The sequence below is a fragment of the Vulpes lagopus genome, chromosome 5 (genome assembly GCF_018345385.1).
Source record: "Vulpes lagopus strain Blue_001 chromosome 5, ASM1834538v1, whole genome shotgun sequence".
NCBI classification, from domain to species: Eukaryota; Metazoa; Chordata; class Mammalia; order Carnivora; family Canidae; genus Vulpes; species Vulpes lagopus.
Genome location: NC_054828.1, coordinates 46,920,492 through 46,939,263, shown reverse-complemented (window position 1 = coordinate 46,939,263; position 18,772 = coordinate 46,920,492). Strand labels below are relative to the sequence as shown.

The 18,772-nt window shown below is 34.3% G+C and overlaps 1 protein-coding gene across 1 annotated transcript in view; it reads left to right on the top strand.

Moving 5' to 3' along the window:
- The window catches only part of LOC121490978 (WD repeat containing planar cell polarity effector), a 443,477-nt gene extending 425,959 nt beyond the window's left edge, over nucleotides 1–17,518 (top strand). The window contains exon 16 of the mRNA XM_041755267.1: nucleotides 16,508–17,518. Within this exon, the coding sequence (XP_041611201.1) occupies nucleotides 16,508–16,632 (125 nt within the window). The 3' untranslated portion in view covers nucleotides 16,633–17,518. The remainder of the gene's footprint in view (nucleotides 1–16,507) is intronic.
- The last annotated feature ends 1,254 nt before the right edge of the window (nucleotides 17,519–18,772 follow it).

Here is an 18,772-nt window from a genome sequence, read left to right as displayed (position 1 = left end):
CATCTTTCTTATAAAACTAATTAGACCAGGATACAATCAGCAAGTCTTTTCTGCAAAGCAATTCTCATCTTATTAATTTAGTTTATTTCTATCACAGTCTATATATAGTTAAGTTATAACCTTCATACCCCAATTTTAAAAGACTCATGATTATGTCCTGGATTCCAAAACAAGCTAGAAAGTGTTTTGTATGTGTATGTGTAGAAAGCATCTTTTTTTTTTCTTTTTTTTAAATCTTAATCTTTCTACCATTATTAGGGGACAATCTCAGTAAGAGTGTCAGTAGTAAAGCAAACAGTCATTGAACATTTGCAATGTACCAGGCTTTCTGCTAAGTATTTTAGGTGCTATGCTAAAGTTATTTATCTTCCATTTAAAGAATAGCTATTACTCAGGGTTTTTTTATTTGAGTAGAAATAAATTTTAAAATGATAAGAAAAAGGGAAAATTGATAGATATCAATGTTAAAAAATAAAAGTAATAGTACCATAGTTTGAAAAAAGGCTATCTAGACTAGAGATCCACAAAGTACAGCCCATATGCCACTTGTTTTTTGTTTTTTTTAAGAGTTTATTTATTTGAGAGAGAGAGAGAGAGAGAGAGCAGAGAGGGAGAGCATGCAAGTGGTGGGAGAGACAGGAGAGGGAGAGGATGAAGTAGACTCCCCGTTGACCCCTGAGCCCAACACAGGGCTTCATCCAGGACCCTGGTCATGGGATCATGACCTGAGCCAAAGGCAGGTGCTTAACTGAGTGAACCACCGAGGCCCCCCTGCCACTTGTTTTTGTAGAGCCCACAACTGAATGGTTTTTACATTTTTAAATGGTTTGGAATAAGTCAAAGGAACAATATTTTGTGACACATGAAAATTATATGTAATTCAATTTCACTGTCTGCAAATAAAGCTTTATTGGAGCACAGCCATGCTCATCCTTTTCCATGTTGTTTATAGCTGTTTTCATGCTACAATGTCAGAACTGAAGAGCACTTTACCTGGCTGTTTGGCATAATGCAAATTGCAGTGACATGATTACAGATGCACCGCATTTCAAGTGCCACACAAATTGCCATACCACAGCTTTTTATTTTATTTTTATTACCAGTTCATACCCAACATATCAAAATAAGGAAAGAAAATCAGACTTAAAATGTCATACTTTTCAGGCACAGTAGAGTGTGATTTTTGTTACTGAATTAGAAAGCCAAGCATTGGGTTTATAATGCAAGGACACTCTTATTATCCTCAAAAGAATCCAATGTACAGCAATATTACCAAAGGACTCATCATAGTATCCCCTGCCCACGGGCAAGCAACAGTTTTGAGAAAAAGTAGAAAATTTACAGAAGAGGTCTTATCATAGGAGAATTTCTTCACTAGCAGAAAATAAACATGAGGTATGACCAAAGTAAGGTTCTGAGTGGCTCATGTGTTAGTCAAGCAAGGAAAGCCATTTACTGATGGTGAGTTAATTAAATCATGTTTGAGTATAGAAGATGAAGAAATGGGGCACCTGGCTGGCTCAGTGTTTGAGCACCTGCTTTCAGCTCAGATTGTGATCCCCGGGTCCTGGGATTGAGTCCCGCATCAGGCTTCCCAGCAGAGAGCCTGCTTCTCCCTCTGCCTAAGTTTCTGCCTCTCTCTCTGACTCTCATGAATGAATGAATGAATGAATGAGATAAAGAAATGTATCCAGAGAAAATATACTTAAAACTGTTGGCCATTGGGCAAATACATACATTTGCTCAAAAAGTTGAGGACACTGGGAGCAACATTAATAGTTTATTTTTTTTAAGATAAAGGAAGATGATTTCAAGTGGCTTTCTGTGATCAACAGACGTCTATTGTTCAATTGTTTCTTTTTTTCTAAAGTTGAGGAGTCAGAGCCAAGTTTGAAGTAACAAAAGAATTAGCCTCTATGCACAGTCTGTTTAAAACAATTTCAGGCAAGAATATTTTCAAAGTTGAGAAACCTCTAATTCAGCATAAGCTAAAGTGGAATTGGCTGAGATGTGTTACAACTGATTATGATAATATATGTGGAAGGAAAAAAGACAAATTTACAAAGCTTGTAAAAAGGTATTTAAAAAAGTGAAGGTGTTTAAATCTATTCTTTAAAATCAAATTAATTTAAAAATTTTAAATGTTTAACAGTTACCTTGCCAAAAATATTTAAATGTATCATATGTTACTGAACCAATAGTGTCAAAGGTGAACTTCATTCATGCCTGTGAGTTTTACTACTTTCAATTTTTGTGAATTTTTGTAGAAAATAGAAAGTGAATATCCTGACTTGCCCTTCTATGCAGAAGTTCAAAAACGTAGTTGTTAAAGCAGTGACTTTTTTTAGCTAAACTCTGAGACTGAAGCTTTTCTGGATGAGAAAGAACCATCACTGACCACTATTACCAAATTGAATGGCTTTTTGAAATCAGCTTTTGTTTTGAATTTGATCATGTTTTTCAAACTAAACCTAAAATTTTAAGGCAAAAGTTACAATACATGGAATTTTTACTGAAGTAGAGATATTAACATTGTTTGAATTACAAAGTAATGTCAAGTTGGGTTGTCAAGAGTTTAAAAAAAAAAGAAATGAGATCTGTATTCCCACACAAATCTGAAGTAGATATATTTTCTGATCTCAAACTAAGTTCTAATAAGGGTAAACAACTGTCCCAATTTTAGCAATTTGTGTCACAAATCCTGGGAAACCACTTAGTCCCAGAATATCAGAACAAGTGGTCTCCCTAATTCCAGGAGCATTTTTCAGACCTAAATACAAATGCAAAGGAAATTTCCATATTTCAAAAATCTATCAACTGTGTAATTGGGGAGGTGCCTGGAACCAGCAATTGGAAATGATTAATCTGCAATGTAATGACATGCCAAAAGGCAAACATCGAGAGAAGAATCTAACAGAATTCTACAAAATACAGTGCTGCTGATAGGTGGTATCAGTATCTGGTAGTACTTACCAGTTTGAAAGGGCATTTTCAAAGGTGAAATATGCAAAATATCAACTGAGATTAGTATTAACAGAACATTTGCAGTTGAGTTTGATAAGAGATAACACTAACTTTGAACCCCAATTAAATGATATCACCACATTCTCATTAGGTGTATATAACACAAAATACTCAATTATAATTTTAATTTTATCTCTAAAAACTTTTTTTTAATTAATTTTTATTGGTGTTCAATTTACCAACATACAGAGAAACACCCAGTGCTCATCCCGTCAAGTGTCCGCCTCAGTGCCCATCACCCATTCCCCCCCACCCCCCGCCCTCCTCCCCTTCCACCACCCCTAGTTCGTTTCCCAGAGTTAGGAGTCTTTATGTTCTGTCTCCCTTCCTGATATTTCCCAACATTTCTTCTCCCTTCCCTTATATTCCCTTTCACTATTATTTGTATTCCCCAAATGAATGAGAACATACACTGTTTGTCCTTCGCCGATTGACTTATTTCACTCAGCATAATACCCTCCAGTTCCATCCACGTTGAAGCAAATGGTGGGTATTTGTCGTTTCTAATGGCTGAGTAATATCCCATTGTATACATAAACCACATCTTCTTTATCCATTCATCTTTCGATGGACACCGAGGCTCCTTCCACAGTTTGGCTATTGCTGCTAGAAACATCGGGGTGCAGGTGTCCCGACGTTTCATTGCATCTGAATCTTTGGGGTAAATCCCCAACAGTGCAATTGCCGGGTCGTAGGGCAGGTCTATTTTTAACTCTTTGAGGAACCTCCACACAGTTTTCCAGAGTGGCTGCACCAGTTCACATTCCCACCAACAGTGTAAGAGGGTTCCCTTTTCTCCGCATCCTCTCCAACATTTGTTGTTTCCTGCCTTGTTAATTTTCCCCATTCTCACTGGTGTGAGGTGGTATCTCATTGTGGTTTTGATTTGTATTTCCCTGATGGCAAGTGATGCAGAGCATTATCACTAAAAACTTATAGAACTTTTCTCTCTTGATTTATAAATACTTACATAATATCTTCAGTTTTGCCTCTTGGCCTGCAAAGCCTGAAATATTTACTGTCTGGCCCTTTACCTAATGGGGCCCCCCATCGTGACTAAGACAAATATAGTTAAGAGATGGGGACTCTTCGAGTTGACAAGAAACTAAATGAAGCAGTAACTACTGGCTTTTATGAGAAAAATAAACAGCAGTGATATATATTTAAAAGACTGTAACATAACAGACTCAGAAGCAATCACTTCATTACACCAATCTCTTTAGACGTCCATCTAGAATCTAGATTTTTAGATCTTAACCCTTCTGCCATCGAAGTTCATTTTATTTACATGAAAAAATTGGCAGGGATTCAAGGAAGATGGATAATGACTAGCATGATGAAATTTAGTGTTCAATTTTTGAAATATTTAGCTTAAAAAATATCAAGAGTATAGACATAACGATTTCTATTTAAAACTACACAAAGTACCCTGGGCTGTTTTTAAGGTCTAAGGAAGATTAAAAAACAAATTAAAGCAGGGTAGGGTTTTTTGGTTTTTAGTTTTGTTTAGTCATAATAATATTTGTTGACTACTGGGAAGAGAGAATGTTGAACAAGTTTCTGAGAGAGACTATTATAATTTTTACACTCCTAGAGATCTTTAAGAGAATAACCATCTTACTGTAGGATTTAAACTTTTTTTTAAGATTTTATTTATTTATTCATGAGAAACACAGAGAGGCAGAGACATAGGCAGAGGTAGAAGCAGGCTCCATGCAGGGAGCCCGATGTGGGACTCGACCCTGGGTCTCCAGGATCACGACCTGAGCCAAAAAGGTAGATGCTCAACCACTGAGCCACTCAGGTGCCCCTAAACTTTTACCTACCTAAAGGAATCAACCATCTACTCTTTTAAGAAATTAAGATGTCCTATGAAAGCATTACAATCCAGATTTCACAGCATGATTCCATATTATATTAGAAGTGTTATGCAATTTTTGAACTATGTAGGTATATGTATATTACTATATATAGCTAGTCATATAGCTAACTAGCTAATTTTGAACTATATAAACCAGACATCCCAGTCTACATAAAAATATCTCAAAATAGCAAGTAATTTTAAGTTAATGTCAGACAAGTAAAATATATTTTTATAGAAATACAATCATCATCAAGGCATTTCTTGATGCTAGGACTACAGGGAGGAATACGGTAAGATGCTGCTGCTGAGCTTTAGAAAACATAGTCTACTTGGGAAGGCAGACTAAATAAAGGAAATAAATAATAAGTCAACATAAGCATAATGCCAAATGAGTGGTTTATGCATGTATGCACTAAGTGCTATAAAAGAAACATAGCTGATAATTATAAATACCAATTATATATACAATATTACTTGTCTCAAGGGTGAGAATGTGCAAATTAATGTCTACCTAATATCTATCAATAATGAGAAATTAGACTATAGCACTATCATAGCTTTCCTCTTGGCCTAATGGCATTTAAATTTAAGCAAAGATGTTTCTTTTAAAAGCATCATTTCATATATTATACCAGGGCCAGCAGGTATATCGCTGCTATGAGAGCAATAATCAAATACAATATTCTTTCCCACAGAGGAAAAAAAAAAGGCCTCATAAAACTTCTCAACACAGTTCTCTAGGTAACCACCACTAATCAACTAGAATTGGCACTTAGATGAAACTTACTTGCCATGTAAGTTTTAAGGTATCAGAACAGAAGGAAAAATGGAGGCACAGTCTACTCATTTGACTTCAGTGCAGATATTAGTCCTAAAAGTATGTATGAGAATCACTGGTACTTTCATACTTTTTGAGTGTTGGCTATTGCTATCTCTTGAGTTTTCAGTATTTCAGTTTGTTTAAATTAGGATTATTTTAAGTTCCTCTCTTTCTACCAAGGATATGTTAAAAGGTTCTGTTAACAATTCTCATTAAGGACCTTTATTAAATTGAAGATAATTAGATAATTAATGTCATATTTTATTTTTAAAGGAGAAATGAGAGAAGACTGCGAAGAACAGGTAAAACACTTCCTTTTACTGTTTATTATTAGACAATTAAATTCCAATAGAAAAGTATACTATATGTGATTATTTTGAACGCAGAAAAAGATGCCTACTGGTAAACATTAACTGCAAAATCTCCTAATTAACTATTCAGCTTTTCAATGTTTCAAGACTATAATACTAAAATAGTGATTTTTGAAAAGTAAAACTGTATATAATGGAACATGTACAAATTAAATTATATATGTAGATTTTGCTTCAAAATAATACGGTGGGGAGAAAAGTTGGAGAGATATACATGGATTAAAGTTACAAAGAGTTGATATTTGATGAAGGTGGGTGACTGGTAAAATAGTAGTTTACATATACTATCCTCTCTACTCTGTGTATGTTTGAAACTACCCAAAATTTAAAGTTTATTTGTTTTTATTTAAATTTCACTTAGTCAACATACAGTGCAATATTCGTTTCTGGAGTAGAATTCATTACTTACATTCAACACCCAGTGCTCATCCCAAGTGCCCTTTTTAATACCCATCATCCATCTAGCCCATCTCCCACTCACCTCCCCCCATCAACCCTCAGTTTGTTCGCTATCGTTAAGAGTTTCTCATGGCTTGTTTCCCTCTCTCCTTTTTTTTCTTTACCCCCTTCCCTTATGTTCATCTGTTTTCTGCTTTAAATTCCACATATGAGTGAGATCATATGGTATTTGTCTCTCTCTGACTTATTTCACTTTGCATAATACACTCTAGCTTCATCCACATGGTTGTAAATGCCAAGATTGCACCATAATTAAAAGTTTAAAAATTAAAGGTTTATAATAATGACAAAGTCATTCAATTCACTTTTATTATTTTTATGTATAATTTTTATAAGTAATCCATGTGGGATCCTTCTTCATATTCTGCTATTAACATATCTAAGTTCATTTTGAGGAAATATCAATGACCTATTATACCAATTTCAAAAAGGTGAGGTGTGAGTCAGAGAAAGTCTCCTAATTTTATTTAAAGTTCATAGTGGATTACCATAGTAACTGATTCATTCTGAGACTCTTCTTGGCTTGTAGTCTTACAATTGGGAGTGGAACAGATTTGGGGCATAGGCCACAGTTTTCTGACCCCTGGTTTAAAGTAATGAGTTGGTAGCCCAACAACCTCCACATACCCAATAAAAAAGAGAGATTAAAATCTAAGAACTCATGGATTTTTAGGTACTTGATGTGTTTCAATCCCTTGGAAGTCATTATTGGTTTTGATGTGCCAATTGTCTCCCTTCAGTGTTGGTTCCTTTGTCCTTTTGATATGGCCCAATTAGTCTTTGGCAGCTTTACTTTTATGATGCAAGATGTCACAGACTCATACATTTCCTGCTTTAGATTTGGAACTTACTATTTCTCCATTTCTACTATTTTCTCTAGGGTTTTATAGCTTTAAGACTTTTTCAGTGGATACAAATACAAATTTTTTAAAAGAAAAAAAGTTTTAACTGATGTTTCTTATTAATTCAAAATTAAGATAAAAAGTTTTATTTCATCTCTTTGTGTTTTGTCTTGCAGCTCTTTTGTCTTATGCTAGAAGTCTTGGCCCTTTCTTTTAACTAAATACCAGTTAACTGAAACTGCTTCCATTTAGTCACCAGTGACCTCCAAATTGCCAAACCAATTACTACGATTTAATTCATCAGAGCTTTCTATGCTAACACTGCTACTGACTATGCTCTTAATCTTGACATTCAGCGTCCATTACACAACACTCAATTAATTTTTCTACCTTGCTCTTTCTATCTCCTTCTATGACTTACCAGCTTTTAGCCTTTTCTTAAACAATTCTATAATATTGACATTTTTTATCAACTCTCAGGAATTAGTAACAGAGAGACATAATTGTTGTATCCAGCCCAGACTCCATCCCAACCTTCAGACTTCAGATATAACCTGTTCCTGCAAAACCATTTGCCAGACTGTTAGTTGTTCCTTCTGAGAAGTTTCATATCATCCTGTGCTTCTCCTACCACCATAAATGTCACTTTTTATTATACCTTCGGGTTTGTCTCTCTTACTACACTCTAAGGTTCTTAAAGCCAATACTTGTGTCCCTTTTGCTCACCATCTTACTAGTAGCAGGTATGGAATTCTGTAGTCAGTATTTATCAAATTCTGTTAAATACAAATGAATGAATGAATATCGTTTTGACTAAATAACATCTGTTAAAAGAAAATTTTCACAATTTACTGACCTAGTAAGCTTTTAGTCAAATGATTCATGAATCAAGAAGCATCCAATCTGGTAGACAGGAAGGAAGTCCAAAAAAGTGTACAAAGCAAGATATTTTTTTTCAATTAGTTATTTTATTTTAGAGAGAGTGTGGGTGAGCGTGAGTAGGGAGAAGGGCAAGAGGGAAAGAATCTTCAAGCAGCCTTCCCGATGAGTGCAGAGCCTGAGCTGGGGCTCAGTCCCATGACCCATGAGATCATGACCTGAGTGAAAATCAAGAGTGGGATGTTCAACTGACTGAGCCACCCAGGTGCCCCAAGGCAAAAGAGATTTATAGTACAAAGGCAACAGGAACAAGGATGTTATACTGGGCATTTGCTAATAGGTTAAAGCAGGGTTACTTTTATGGAGCAAAGGGAAGTTTTGGTGCAGGGTTAGGTAACTTGTGCTAAGCAGGCAAGCACTAACTAGTTGACCTAAGCCTTTCTTTTCTGGGAGGGCCAAGCATAACTTAGTTAAGTTCTGCTTTGCTCATGTGGGGTTTAGCATGAGTGATTTCATCTATGGTTACTTTAACATACCTGAAACATAACATATCCAAAACCAAACTCATTGTCTTACCCTCTAAACCCAAACCTGCCCATTCTCTTATATGGTATCTGTCACTCTTGATTCCCTATAACGTACTCACACTTAATAAAACTAATTGTCAAGTTCTATTGATTACTGCTCCTAAATATTTCTAGAATCTAGCCCCACTATAATTCAGGTTTTAATCATCTGTGCCGGGTATACTATTCCTAATTAATATCCTCATCTTTAGTCTAGCCCCACCACTGCCACCACCACCTCAAATCTTGTCTCCACAAAGCTGTGAGAGTGATCTACCTAACATTCCCATGTCTAAAACACCACAGGATAAAGTCCAAGCTCCGTATTATGGTATATAAAACTCTCTGTTACCTAACATGCCTTCCTCTCCAATTTCATTTCCTGTTACACGCCACCCAGAGTGCATGAGTCATTTCACTATTATATAACTCTAACACCTGTTATATCACTTTGGTATACTGTAGGTGTCAATAATTGTTCATTGTACCAAACTATACCTCTGTAGACTTAAATACCGTACACAATTTTTTCTAACTTTTCCTATGCAAAATTTCAAATATAGAAAAAAGTTGTAAGAATTGTATAGTAAACATCCACATAACCACTACCTAGATTCTACAGTTATTGTTCTATAGTAATTGCTTTATCATGTATCTGTCCACCAACCAATCTTTCTATCAATCCATCTTGTATTCTGATACACTTCAAAGTGTCTTCACCCCTTTAAGCCACTTTAGCATGCACAGCATTAACTACAGTTTAATATTTGCTTACAATATTCCCCTGTCCCCAAATATACATATAATGAAATGCACAGATATTAAGTATTCCATTATATTAGGGTGTCTCTGTGTTAAAAATAACATATAGGTACACCTGGGTGGCTCAGCCTGTTAAGCGGCCAACTCTTCATGTTGGCTCAGGTCATGATCTCAGGGTAGTGAAATCAAGCCCCACATCAGGCTCTGTGCCCAGCAGAGTCTGCTTGAGATTCTCTCCCTCTCCCTCTACCCTGGCCCCTGCTTGTGTGTGCATTCTCTCATAAATAAAAATGTAAGTAAGTAAATCTTTAAATAAAAAACAACAGGGTGCCTGGTTGGCTCAATTCGTTAAGCATCTGCCTTTGGCTCAAGTCATGATCCCAGGGTCCTGGGATCGAGGTCTGCATTAGGCTCCCTGCTCAGCAGGGAGTCTGCTTCTCCCTCTTACCTCTGCCTCTCCCTCATGCTCGTGCTCTCTCTCTCTCTAATAAATAAATAAAATCTTAAAAAAGAAATAACAATCTATAATAATATGAGTGTAATATCTATCTATATTTATCAGTCTGTCTCCATCCATCACCAGGGGACTTTTACCCAAACACTTTTCTTAAAGTTCATATTCTGCTCAGGCCTAAAGTTATTTTCTGGTTAAAGGAAAGAATGGCACTATTTTAAATCCCTGCTTATTTTAACCATTGCTAAGCTTTAGGCCTCATGAGAATATGGACTTCAATTCTAAGAAAATTTTGTGGGTAGAATCTACTGGGTAATATATAGAGGGATCCAGGGTATAAAGTTCTCTGATATTTTGAATTAGCAGGCTGTCAAAACCTTTGTTACTATAATAGCTACAATTTTCTCAGATAATATAGTAATAGTGCCTATTTACAACTTCTCAAGAAAAGTTTATTCTTCAGACTTCCTTGTTCATATTCTCTTTTGTGGAAAACCTGAAAAGGGAATTATGTCCCATATCTTAATTTGAAGTAACTACCATCTGAAGAGTAATTATATTAATCTTTCTGAAAACAAAAAAATGTTGATAATTTGTACTTTGCAAAAGGAAGGCAATTCCACAATTGCTTAACTCCTCCTCACTTTTAAAGTTTATAGACCATCTTCACAATTATCTTAATAACCTGAGATGCCCTGCAATTTAATAGATTGTTCTCTGATATAGTACACTTTAGGAAGATTCTCCAGAACTATTTTTAGAAACACATTTAAACAGATCTTAACCAAGATATAGTTAAGAATCAACCATAGTGAAGAAAAAAACAAATTAGAAAATTCGCAGATAGGTAAAATGGCAAAATTTACATTATGTATATTTCACCACAATAAAAAAAAGAAAGAAAGAAAGAAAGAAAACCACTAGAGGTCTAGCTGGCTCCTGGAAGCCAAATCCTGGATCCTGGGAAGGATTTGTACTGACAAAAGCTGAAGAAAAGAATCTGAGTTCTCCATTAAACTTTAATAGACAAATTTGAAAGGAGTTAAACTTGGGTTTGCATGTTGGAATACATTTCTAGGTATAGCGCATACCTCTGTTCCCTACCACTGACTTTAGTCATAGACAAATAGGTAATAAATCACGTAGTCATATACCTATATTGTCTGGCCTGTACTATTCACTGGCATACTGTCTGGAAAAAATCTTAGAAATGCCAGAAACTCATTCTTTTAATGTAGAATTATGACAGATATACCAATCTGCTGTTTATATTGCTCTTTTGGCCCTTCTATCATTCAGGAAGGTTGATCCCAGCCAGAAGACAGCAGCAGTACATATAGAACATTGAGTGTATCTGTGTGTGTCTCTATATTGTCAATATGTAAATATTGAGAATATATATATATATATATACACACACACATTTACATATACATTTATATGTAATATAAATATATATACATACATATATTCATATACTCATATACTTACATGTATATTTATGTTATACATATATTTACATATAATATACATACATGTATACATCAACATACTTACATATTGACAATCATCCTCATTAATAAAGAGCACCTTATATAATTATTGCATATAATATATTTATGTAATTTCTAAAAGTGTGATAAAAGGAGCAATTTTTGTGCTCATTGATACTACTATCATAAAGTTGATTAATCTACTTGATGGATAACAACATTTTCAAATATTTGTTGAGATAGGATAAGTGCAATTCTCATCCTTCTTTCCTCCGAAGGATAATTTTTTTTATGTTTTTTAAGCATATCAACATATTACCTAAAGAGGAGAGTTAGATAAACTATTAGGTAGAAAACAAAAGTGCCAACATAGCCATAATACAGTTATCAATCCTTCATAGACAGAGTCAATTTATCTTATCTTTAGTAGACCTATCTGCTTTCTTAAAGATTTGAGGCAGAGTTCACAAAATTATTTTACATATATCTAAAAAACAATTACACAAAGCAAAAATCAATTAAAACTTGCAAAATAAGAGATGTTTTTGAATATCTGGGCTGTTACATACAAATGAAAACGGAGTTTAGCTCTGAATTTGGGGAGACTAAGTCAAGAAAGGGAAATAGGTCTACTCTGGGACACCTCATGGTAAAACAGAAAGAATGTGAAACAAACTGAGGGTCGCTGGAGGGGAAAAGAGAGGATGGGGGAAGTGAATCATGGGCATTAAGGAAGGCACGTGATGTGATGAGCACTGGGTATTATATGTAACTAATAAATCACTAAATTCTACACCCGAAACCAATAATATACGTTAACTATATTGAATTTAAATAACCTTTTTTAAAAAGAAAGAATGCAGAATAAATAAACTATCTCAGTTCTAGTTTTGTTCCACTACGTCCTCAGTGCCACAACCTCTTTGTACCTATTTCCTAAACTGCAAAATGGGAATAGTTATATCCAATAATATTACAGCACTGCTATGTCAAATTAAGTAATGTGAAAGCATTTTATAAACTCCAAAACACCATTCATTATTATTGTCTTTACTGACTTAATTGTTTGTTTAAAGTATGCAAATAGTAAATTCAATTGGATGGAAATATTCTCCTAGCACTGGACTCACTCAAGAATGCTTGTGATAGAAAACTAAACAGGTCTTCAAGTAGCGTTTTGAAAAAGAAATCCTATTCACATAGACGTTTTCATTATAAGCCTTCTATAAAGGCTGAAATTATACTGAATCACAACTCAGTGAAGGCAGTTCTGTGGAAAGGTGAGAGGACATGTTTCAAGTACATTCCTTTCTGATGGTTTACTTAACAGAGCAAGTTGGAAAATTAGATAATTAGTTTATCTATTAACCTGTGTCTCTTAAGTATCAGAAGCCTCAAGCCAACCTTTGACAACTGCTACATTATAGTTAATTTAAAATTTCATTTTATAGAAAGAGCATCAAGCACAATTCTGAAATACCGATTAAAAAGAAATCCCTGGGGGCACCTGGGTGACTCAGTCGGTTAAGCATCTGCCTTCAGTTTGGGTCATGATTTTGGGGTCCTGGGATGGAGCCCCACATTGGGGCTCAGCAGAGAGTCTGATTCTCCCTCCCCCTCTGCCCCTTCCCCTGCTTGTGCTCTCTCTTACTCTCTCAAATAAATAAAATCTTGGAAGAAAGAAAGCCCTATATGATACCAAATATGCAAGAAGCAGAGTTAACAGTCAATAGTGAAACTTGAGTAACTGGACAACTTGCTCAAGAAAGCATGTCCTGGGGACAACTGCATTGGCTCAAGTCAGTTAAGCCTCTGACTTGATTTTGCCTCAGGTCATGATCTCATTTGTAGTGGGATGGAGCCCCAGGTGGGGAGTAGCGGGGGAGGGGTCCATGCTCAGCCCAGAGTCTGCTTAAAGATTCTTTCCCTCTGCCCCCCACCACATGTGCACTCTCTCTAAAATAAATAAATAATTTTTTTTAAAAAAAGAAGAAAAAAGAATATATCCTGTCACACTGAAGTGGGCTTCTAGCATGGCTGTAAACAAGAGCCTTAAAGGACAGGAAAAGGCAATGATAGGAGTTAATCATAAAGTAGCCTGTGGAACACATGTTCCCCATCACTACATTAAAAATCTGTAGTGAAAAAAAAAAAAATCTGTAGTGAAAAAAAGCACTTCACAGAGAAATAAAAACTAAATTCTAATCTCAGTTCTTCCACTAACTGAGTAATTCTGGATAAAACACATAACATACATGAGCCTTGGTTTCCTTATCTGTAAAATGAAAGGACTGCAAATTAGGAAACTTTCTTCTGTCTCTAAAATAGTATACTTCTGGGATTTAATTACTGTTGAACCAAATCAGAAATGTTGAAAGAGATCATGAGGGGAAACCTAATGTAAAATAATGAGATGATCACTTAGTATTTAAGAGAAGGTCTATATTAATTAAGTGAGGAACAGGCCAAAAATCCAGTTTGTATCAAAGCAAAGTTTCACTTGTTTACAGAATTTGCTTATGGAAGTCTATGTACATTTAAAAACAGTGGCCTGCGATCACTTAGGATTAGGTAACAGCAATAGGGTGTGACTTAGAAAAATGCACACAACTATATGTTGAAATCAAATGAGGGTCTGGGGAAAACCCTTGCATTGCGGTAAGTTATTACGGGAATTAACATGTAGCCATTCAGTCAAGGGTGAGCACAATTTCCGCATAATAAGATGAAGATCATCCTGCATTGAAACGGTATTTCCTATTACCAAACAAAGTCACCTCCTCTCAAACTAGGAAAGAAACAAAGCAAAGCTTCCACTTCTACAGTGTTTATCTAGAGGCCTAAAAGTTCAAAGCTTTGTTCCAATAATTCTATTTCTGCAACTCTATCCAAGGAAATAATCCTAAACACAGAAAGAAAAAATTTCATGCCAAATAATGTCTACCACAAAAAAAGTCATGTCTACCACTGAGTTGTTTATTAAAAAAAAAAAAAAAAGAGGAAATTGGGAACAACATAAATTTAACCAAAAAATAAGGAACAGTTTAGTAAAGCTATAGTATTTAATAGATTAAAACATTTAACCAAAAATAAATAAATAAATAAATAAATAAATAAAACATTTAACCATTAAAAACAAAGACTGTGGAAACATTGAAAAAAGTGTTCACAGTGAGCAAAACCCTCTAAAATATATAGAATTGTGTACATATATATATGTATGTACATAAAAAATATGATTTCAGCTACGTTTAAAAAAACAAAACTTGGGGAAAAAAAGAAACTGGAAGCAAACACATGTTAAACCACAGTTTTATGTGACTGGTGGAAATAAGGGTAAATTTTTACTTTTCTGTGTTCCAAATTCCATTTAATGAATATACTTTATTTTAAATACTAATTAAATGACTGAGTATACAAAAATACATTATTTCATTAATCATCAAAATATTCCTTTAAGTTAAATAAGTACAAGTCAATGTTATTTAGCATAGAACACATTATCTTGGAAATCCTGGAAATGTCCTGAAGTAAGTCTTTTAAAAATAGGATGATTTTTTTAAGGAAACCCCTTCAAAGGAAAAGATTTTTTTAAGTCCTGGGAGATTCTTAAGAAGTTAATTCTGAGATTCCTACTTTTTAAAATGTAATTCTTAACATAAGATGCTATATATACATCAAGAATATGGCTGAACCAGATACTTCAAGTATGCAAAATCTGGCCTTCCAGCAATAATTATAACTGGATATTAGGAAAATGAAGTAATTTACCTAGGATCTCTGCCAGTTAGTGAACAAGACCAAAAGCTAAATCCAGGTATTTTGATGACCATTCTACTGATGTAGGATATAGACTTTTGATACAGTAGTTTATAAGCCAAGAATTGGAACTTATGTTTTTTAAAATGCTGGTGCTTTCAACGTTTTTTTGTTTTAAAATTCAAAGCTACCTAAAACCCCTGAACTTGCCAGCACACACACACAAGCCTCAGGCAATATTAAATTACTCATTCTCTTGTTACCTGTTTTTCCAGGTTAGGTTTTATTTTTTTTTTTAATTTTGTGTACATCAGAATCGACAGACACATGCATACATACATGCTTCCCTTACTTGCCAACCCCATACCTGTTTTCTTCTAGAAATGACAAATTTCTGAAAAGCTCCTCTTACTAAAAGGAACTTTCAAATATAAATAAGGAATAACTTTACACTTTTTACATAAATGACTCCAATTATGTTAGTTTAAGTACTAATCACAATCTCCTTTACCTTCTAACTCTAAGTAGATTATCTCCAAACTTTCAAAAATGTCCCCACTATACTGTTTTTCAAATAATATCATTCACCTCTGGTGTTATGTTTAAACATCTTCCAACTTTCAGAATCCTATCATAAAATTATCTATACTTAATGGGGTTGGAGGCAAGAGGGTGAAAGAAAGTAAAAAAATGGGAAATGAATGAAGTCTTTGCATCTCTTTGGAACTTCATAAAATTTTATGAAGGACTTAGAAAACCATGATCTTTTCTATGAAACATACCTCAAGAGCCACTTAAAAATACTCAGTAAAACACCAAAATGAAGAAATACATGTTACATCAGACTTTTGAGAACAGACAGTATTATAAAATCAAATAGGTAATAGAACCACAAATGACGATCCACAGTTTGCAACTTTTCATTGCAGGAGTCTTCACGTACTCCCAAATTTCAATTAACATCCTACCTTTCCCTTCTTTGCCTTTTATGCTTCATATGTTATTTGTCTTTGCTGAATTTTATTAGCACTGTGTCAATATTTTAACAGTAAAATAAATACACTGTTCTTATGGACATATATTTGAGTGCATTTTAAACTATTTTATTTGTTTCAATATTTTATGATATTTAAATTAAAATATTAAAGATAGTTAATTATTGTTTGTTCTCTACTTCAACATGATTTTAATTGTTTTTATTTGTTTACTTTCAGGAAATTGGAGATGGTGGTTCTCTCAGAATGGTTCACTTTGGCTTGGTGTAAACAATAAGAAACTTTCTTTTTACTTAAAAAAAAAAACCCTCTATTTTTCACATCTAAACTTTTTCATGGCATGATACAGATTAAAATCTCCCTATACAGATTAAAAAGAGGAAAGACAGTATGAGTTATTTAAGAGTTTTAAACTCAAAGTATTCCCACAGTAAACTTTTATTACTTTCAAAAACATGTAGTGTAACAGCAGTGATCCTAAGTAAAAGTCCTTAATTTATTTTCAATAATGTAAAATTTTGGAAGTTTCTTAAATTGTACATTATTAAGTGCTTAAAAAGTAAAATATTTAAACTTGGTTCTCTCAAGTATTTTAAACATTTCTTGTGATCTTATTTACATTATTAATTTGCATTATGAATAAGATAATTATTAAGCAAAAATTTCCACTCAGACTCATTGTTGGAAGATTCTATGGGTCTCTTGAATTTTTGCCATGAGGCAAACAATGTCTCTTGGAGCCAGATACCATCTCCCTCTGAAGCACAAGTCCGGCATGCTTACTGCCAGTTGAAAAGCTTTGTTTTCTTTTTTTGTTAAGATTTTATTGGTAAGTAATCTCTATGTCCAATGTGGGGCTCAAACTTACTACCCCAAGATCAAGAGTTGCATGCTCCACTGACCAAACCAGTCAGACTTCCCACCCACTTGAAAAGATTTAAAGCTCCCTGAGCTCAGAGTTCCTATCTTTTACATAGCCCACTGAGTGTGCAGGTATCCTCAGACCCTCTTTATATCACCCCGTGGGAATGTGCTTGGAAATCAATGCCCCCCACCAAAAATTGACACTCCAGCTGTTATTACTATGAGTAATAAACTGTCTTTTGTTTCTGACTCTGGAGTCTCATGTCTCCTACCAGCATGAAACTGTTAACTTCGTAACTTGTTAGCTTACAAGTACAGTAAAACTCTCAAACCCTTCACAGTTCTTGACACCCATTCATTAGCAGATAGCATGTATTTTACAACATTAAATGTCTATAATAATCAACATCTTTTTCAAATGTCATATATGAGGTAAATTATATATTTAAACATTATAGTTAAAAGTTAATTAGATTGAAGGCTTTTATACTTCAGATTTTTCTCTCTGCTTCCTATTCATCTGTACCTCTACCAGACGGTATGACGAAGAAAGGAAGTAAAACTCAAATTAGATTTTTCAGTTTGCTACTGCTCTGGAAAAGATGTAGTAATACATAGTATCTGAGCCATACTAAAAAGAGATGTAGAGTTACCAGCAAATTTTCATTTTACTATTCCTGTCCTTTATCACAGTAATCAAAAGTTAACCAATGTTTTTAAAGAAAAAATTGTATTGAGGGAGATATGGTTCTGTCAAGATTCCAACATTTTCTCCAGATTTTCTAGTAAATAGTCATTAACCAAAAATACAAACCACATTTCCTGATCCTACCATATCCTTTTATTCATTTCACCACTGTCTTCCACAACGACGTGAGAGACTGGTAGAAAAGTTCAGTTTTATTTCTAGGTCTTATGTGAGTAGACACAGTCTATGCTAAATAGATATAGTCTATGCAAAAAATTAAAAATTTAAATGAGGCAGCAAGATTAAATATACATATAAATAAAACTATTTTGTCCTAAATAATGATAACGATAGTAAGTTTGCCAGTTACCTAAATGAAAACTAAATAAGTTTAATTCTTAAATTACCCATTTTCCCCACTTCACATGCCTCTGGAAAAATTACCTTAAATATATAGAAAACCAAGTGTAGATGGTAGTAAGACTATATTATACAAGAGATACTTGACTACATCCATCTATAAATGTTGTGTTTTCCAAACACTGTGAACCTGGGAAGTTTGCTAATTAATTATTCCAATACATTAATATTCCTGCTCAGCAACAAACTGAAAGGACTACGAATGAGCTACCACTACAGCTCTAAAGTGAGAACACTGGCATAGACAAGAACAGCTAGGTAGCACCTGTGCACTGAGAGGTTCGGTTTCTCCTTCAGGAATAGATCTGTGAGCTTTTTTGACTATTCTTCAAAATTCTCAGATCTCAAGTAATTTCCGCAATAATTCATATTGCCTATGACACTGTGCCTTTTACTAAAATAAACTGCATTTGCAATAACTATCTCTTAATGGTTTTGGTTCATTAAAAAGCCAAATAATCCAAACTAATATTTTCCTTTTTTCTTACTATCTATATAATAGTAAACATAAG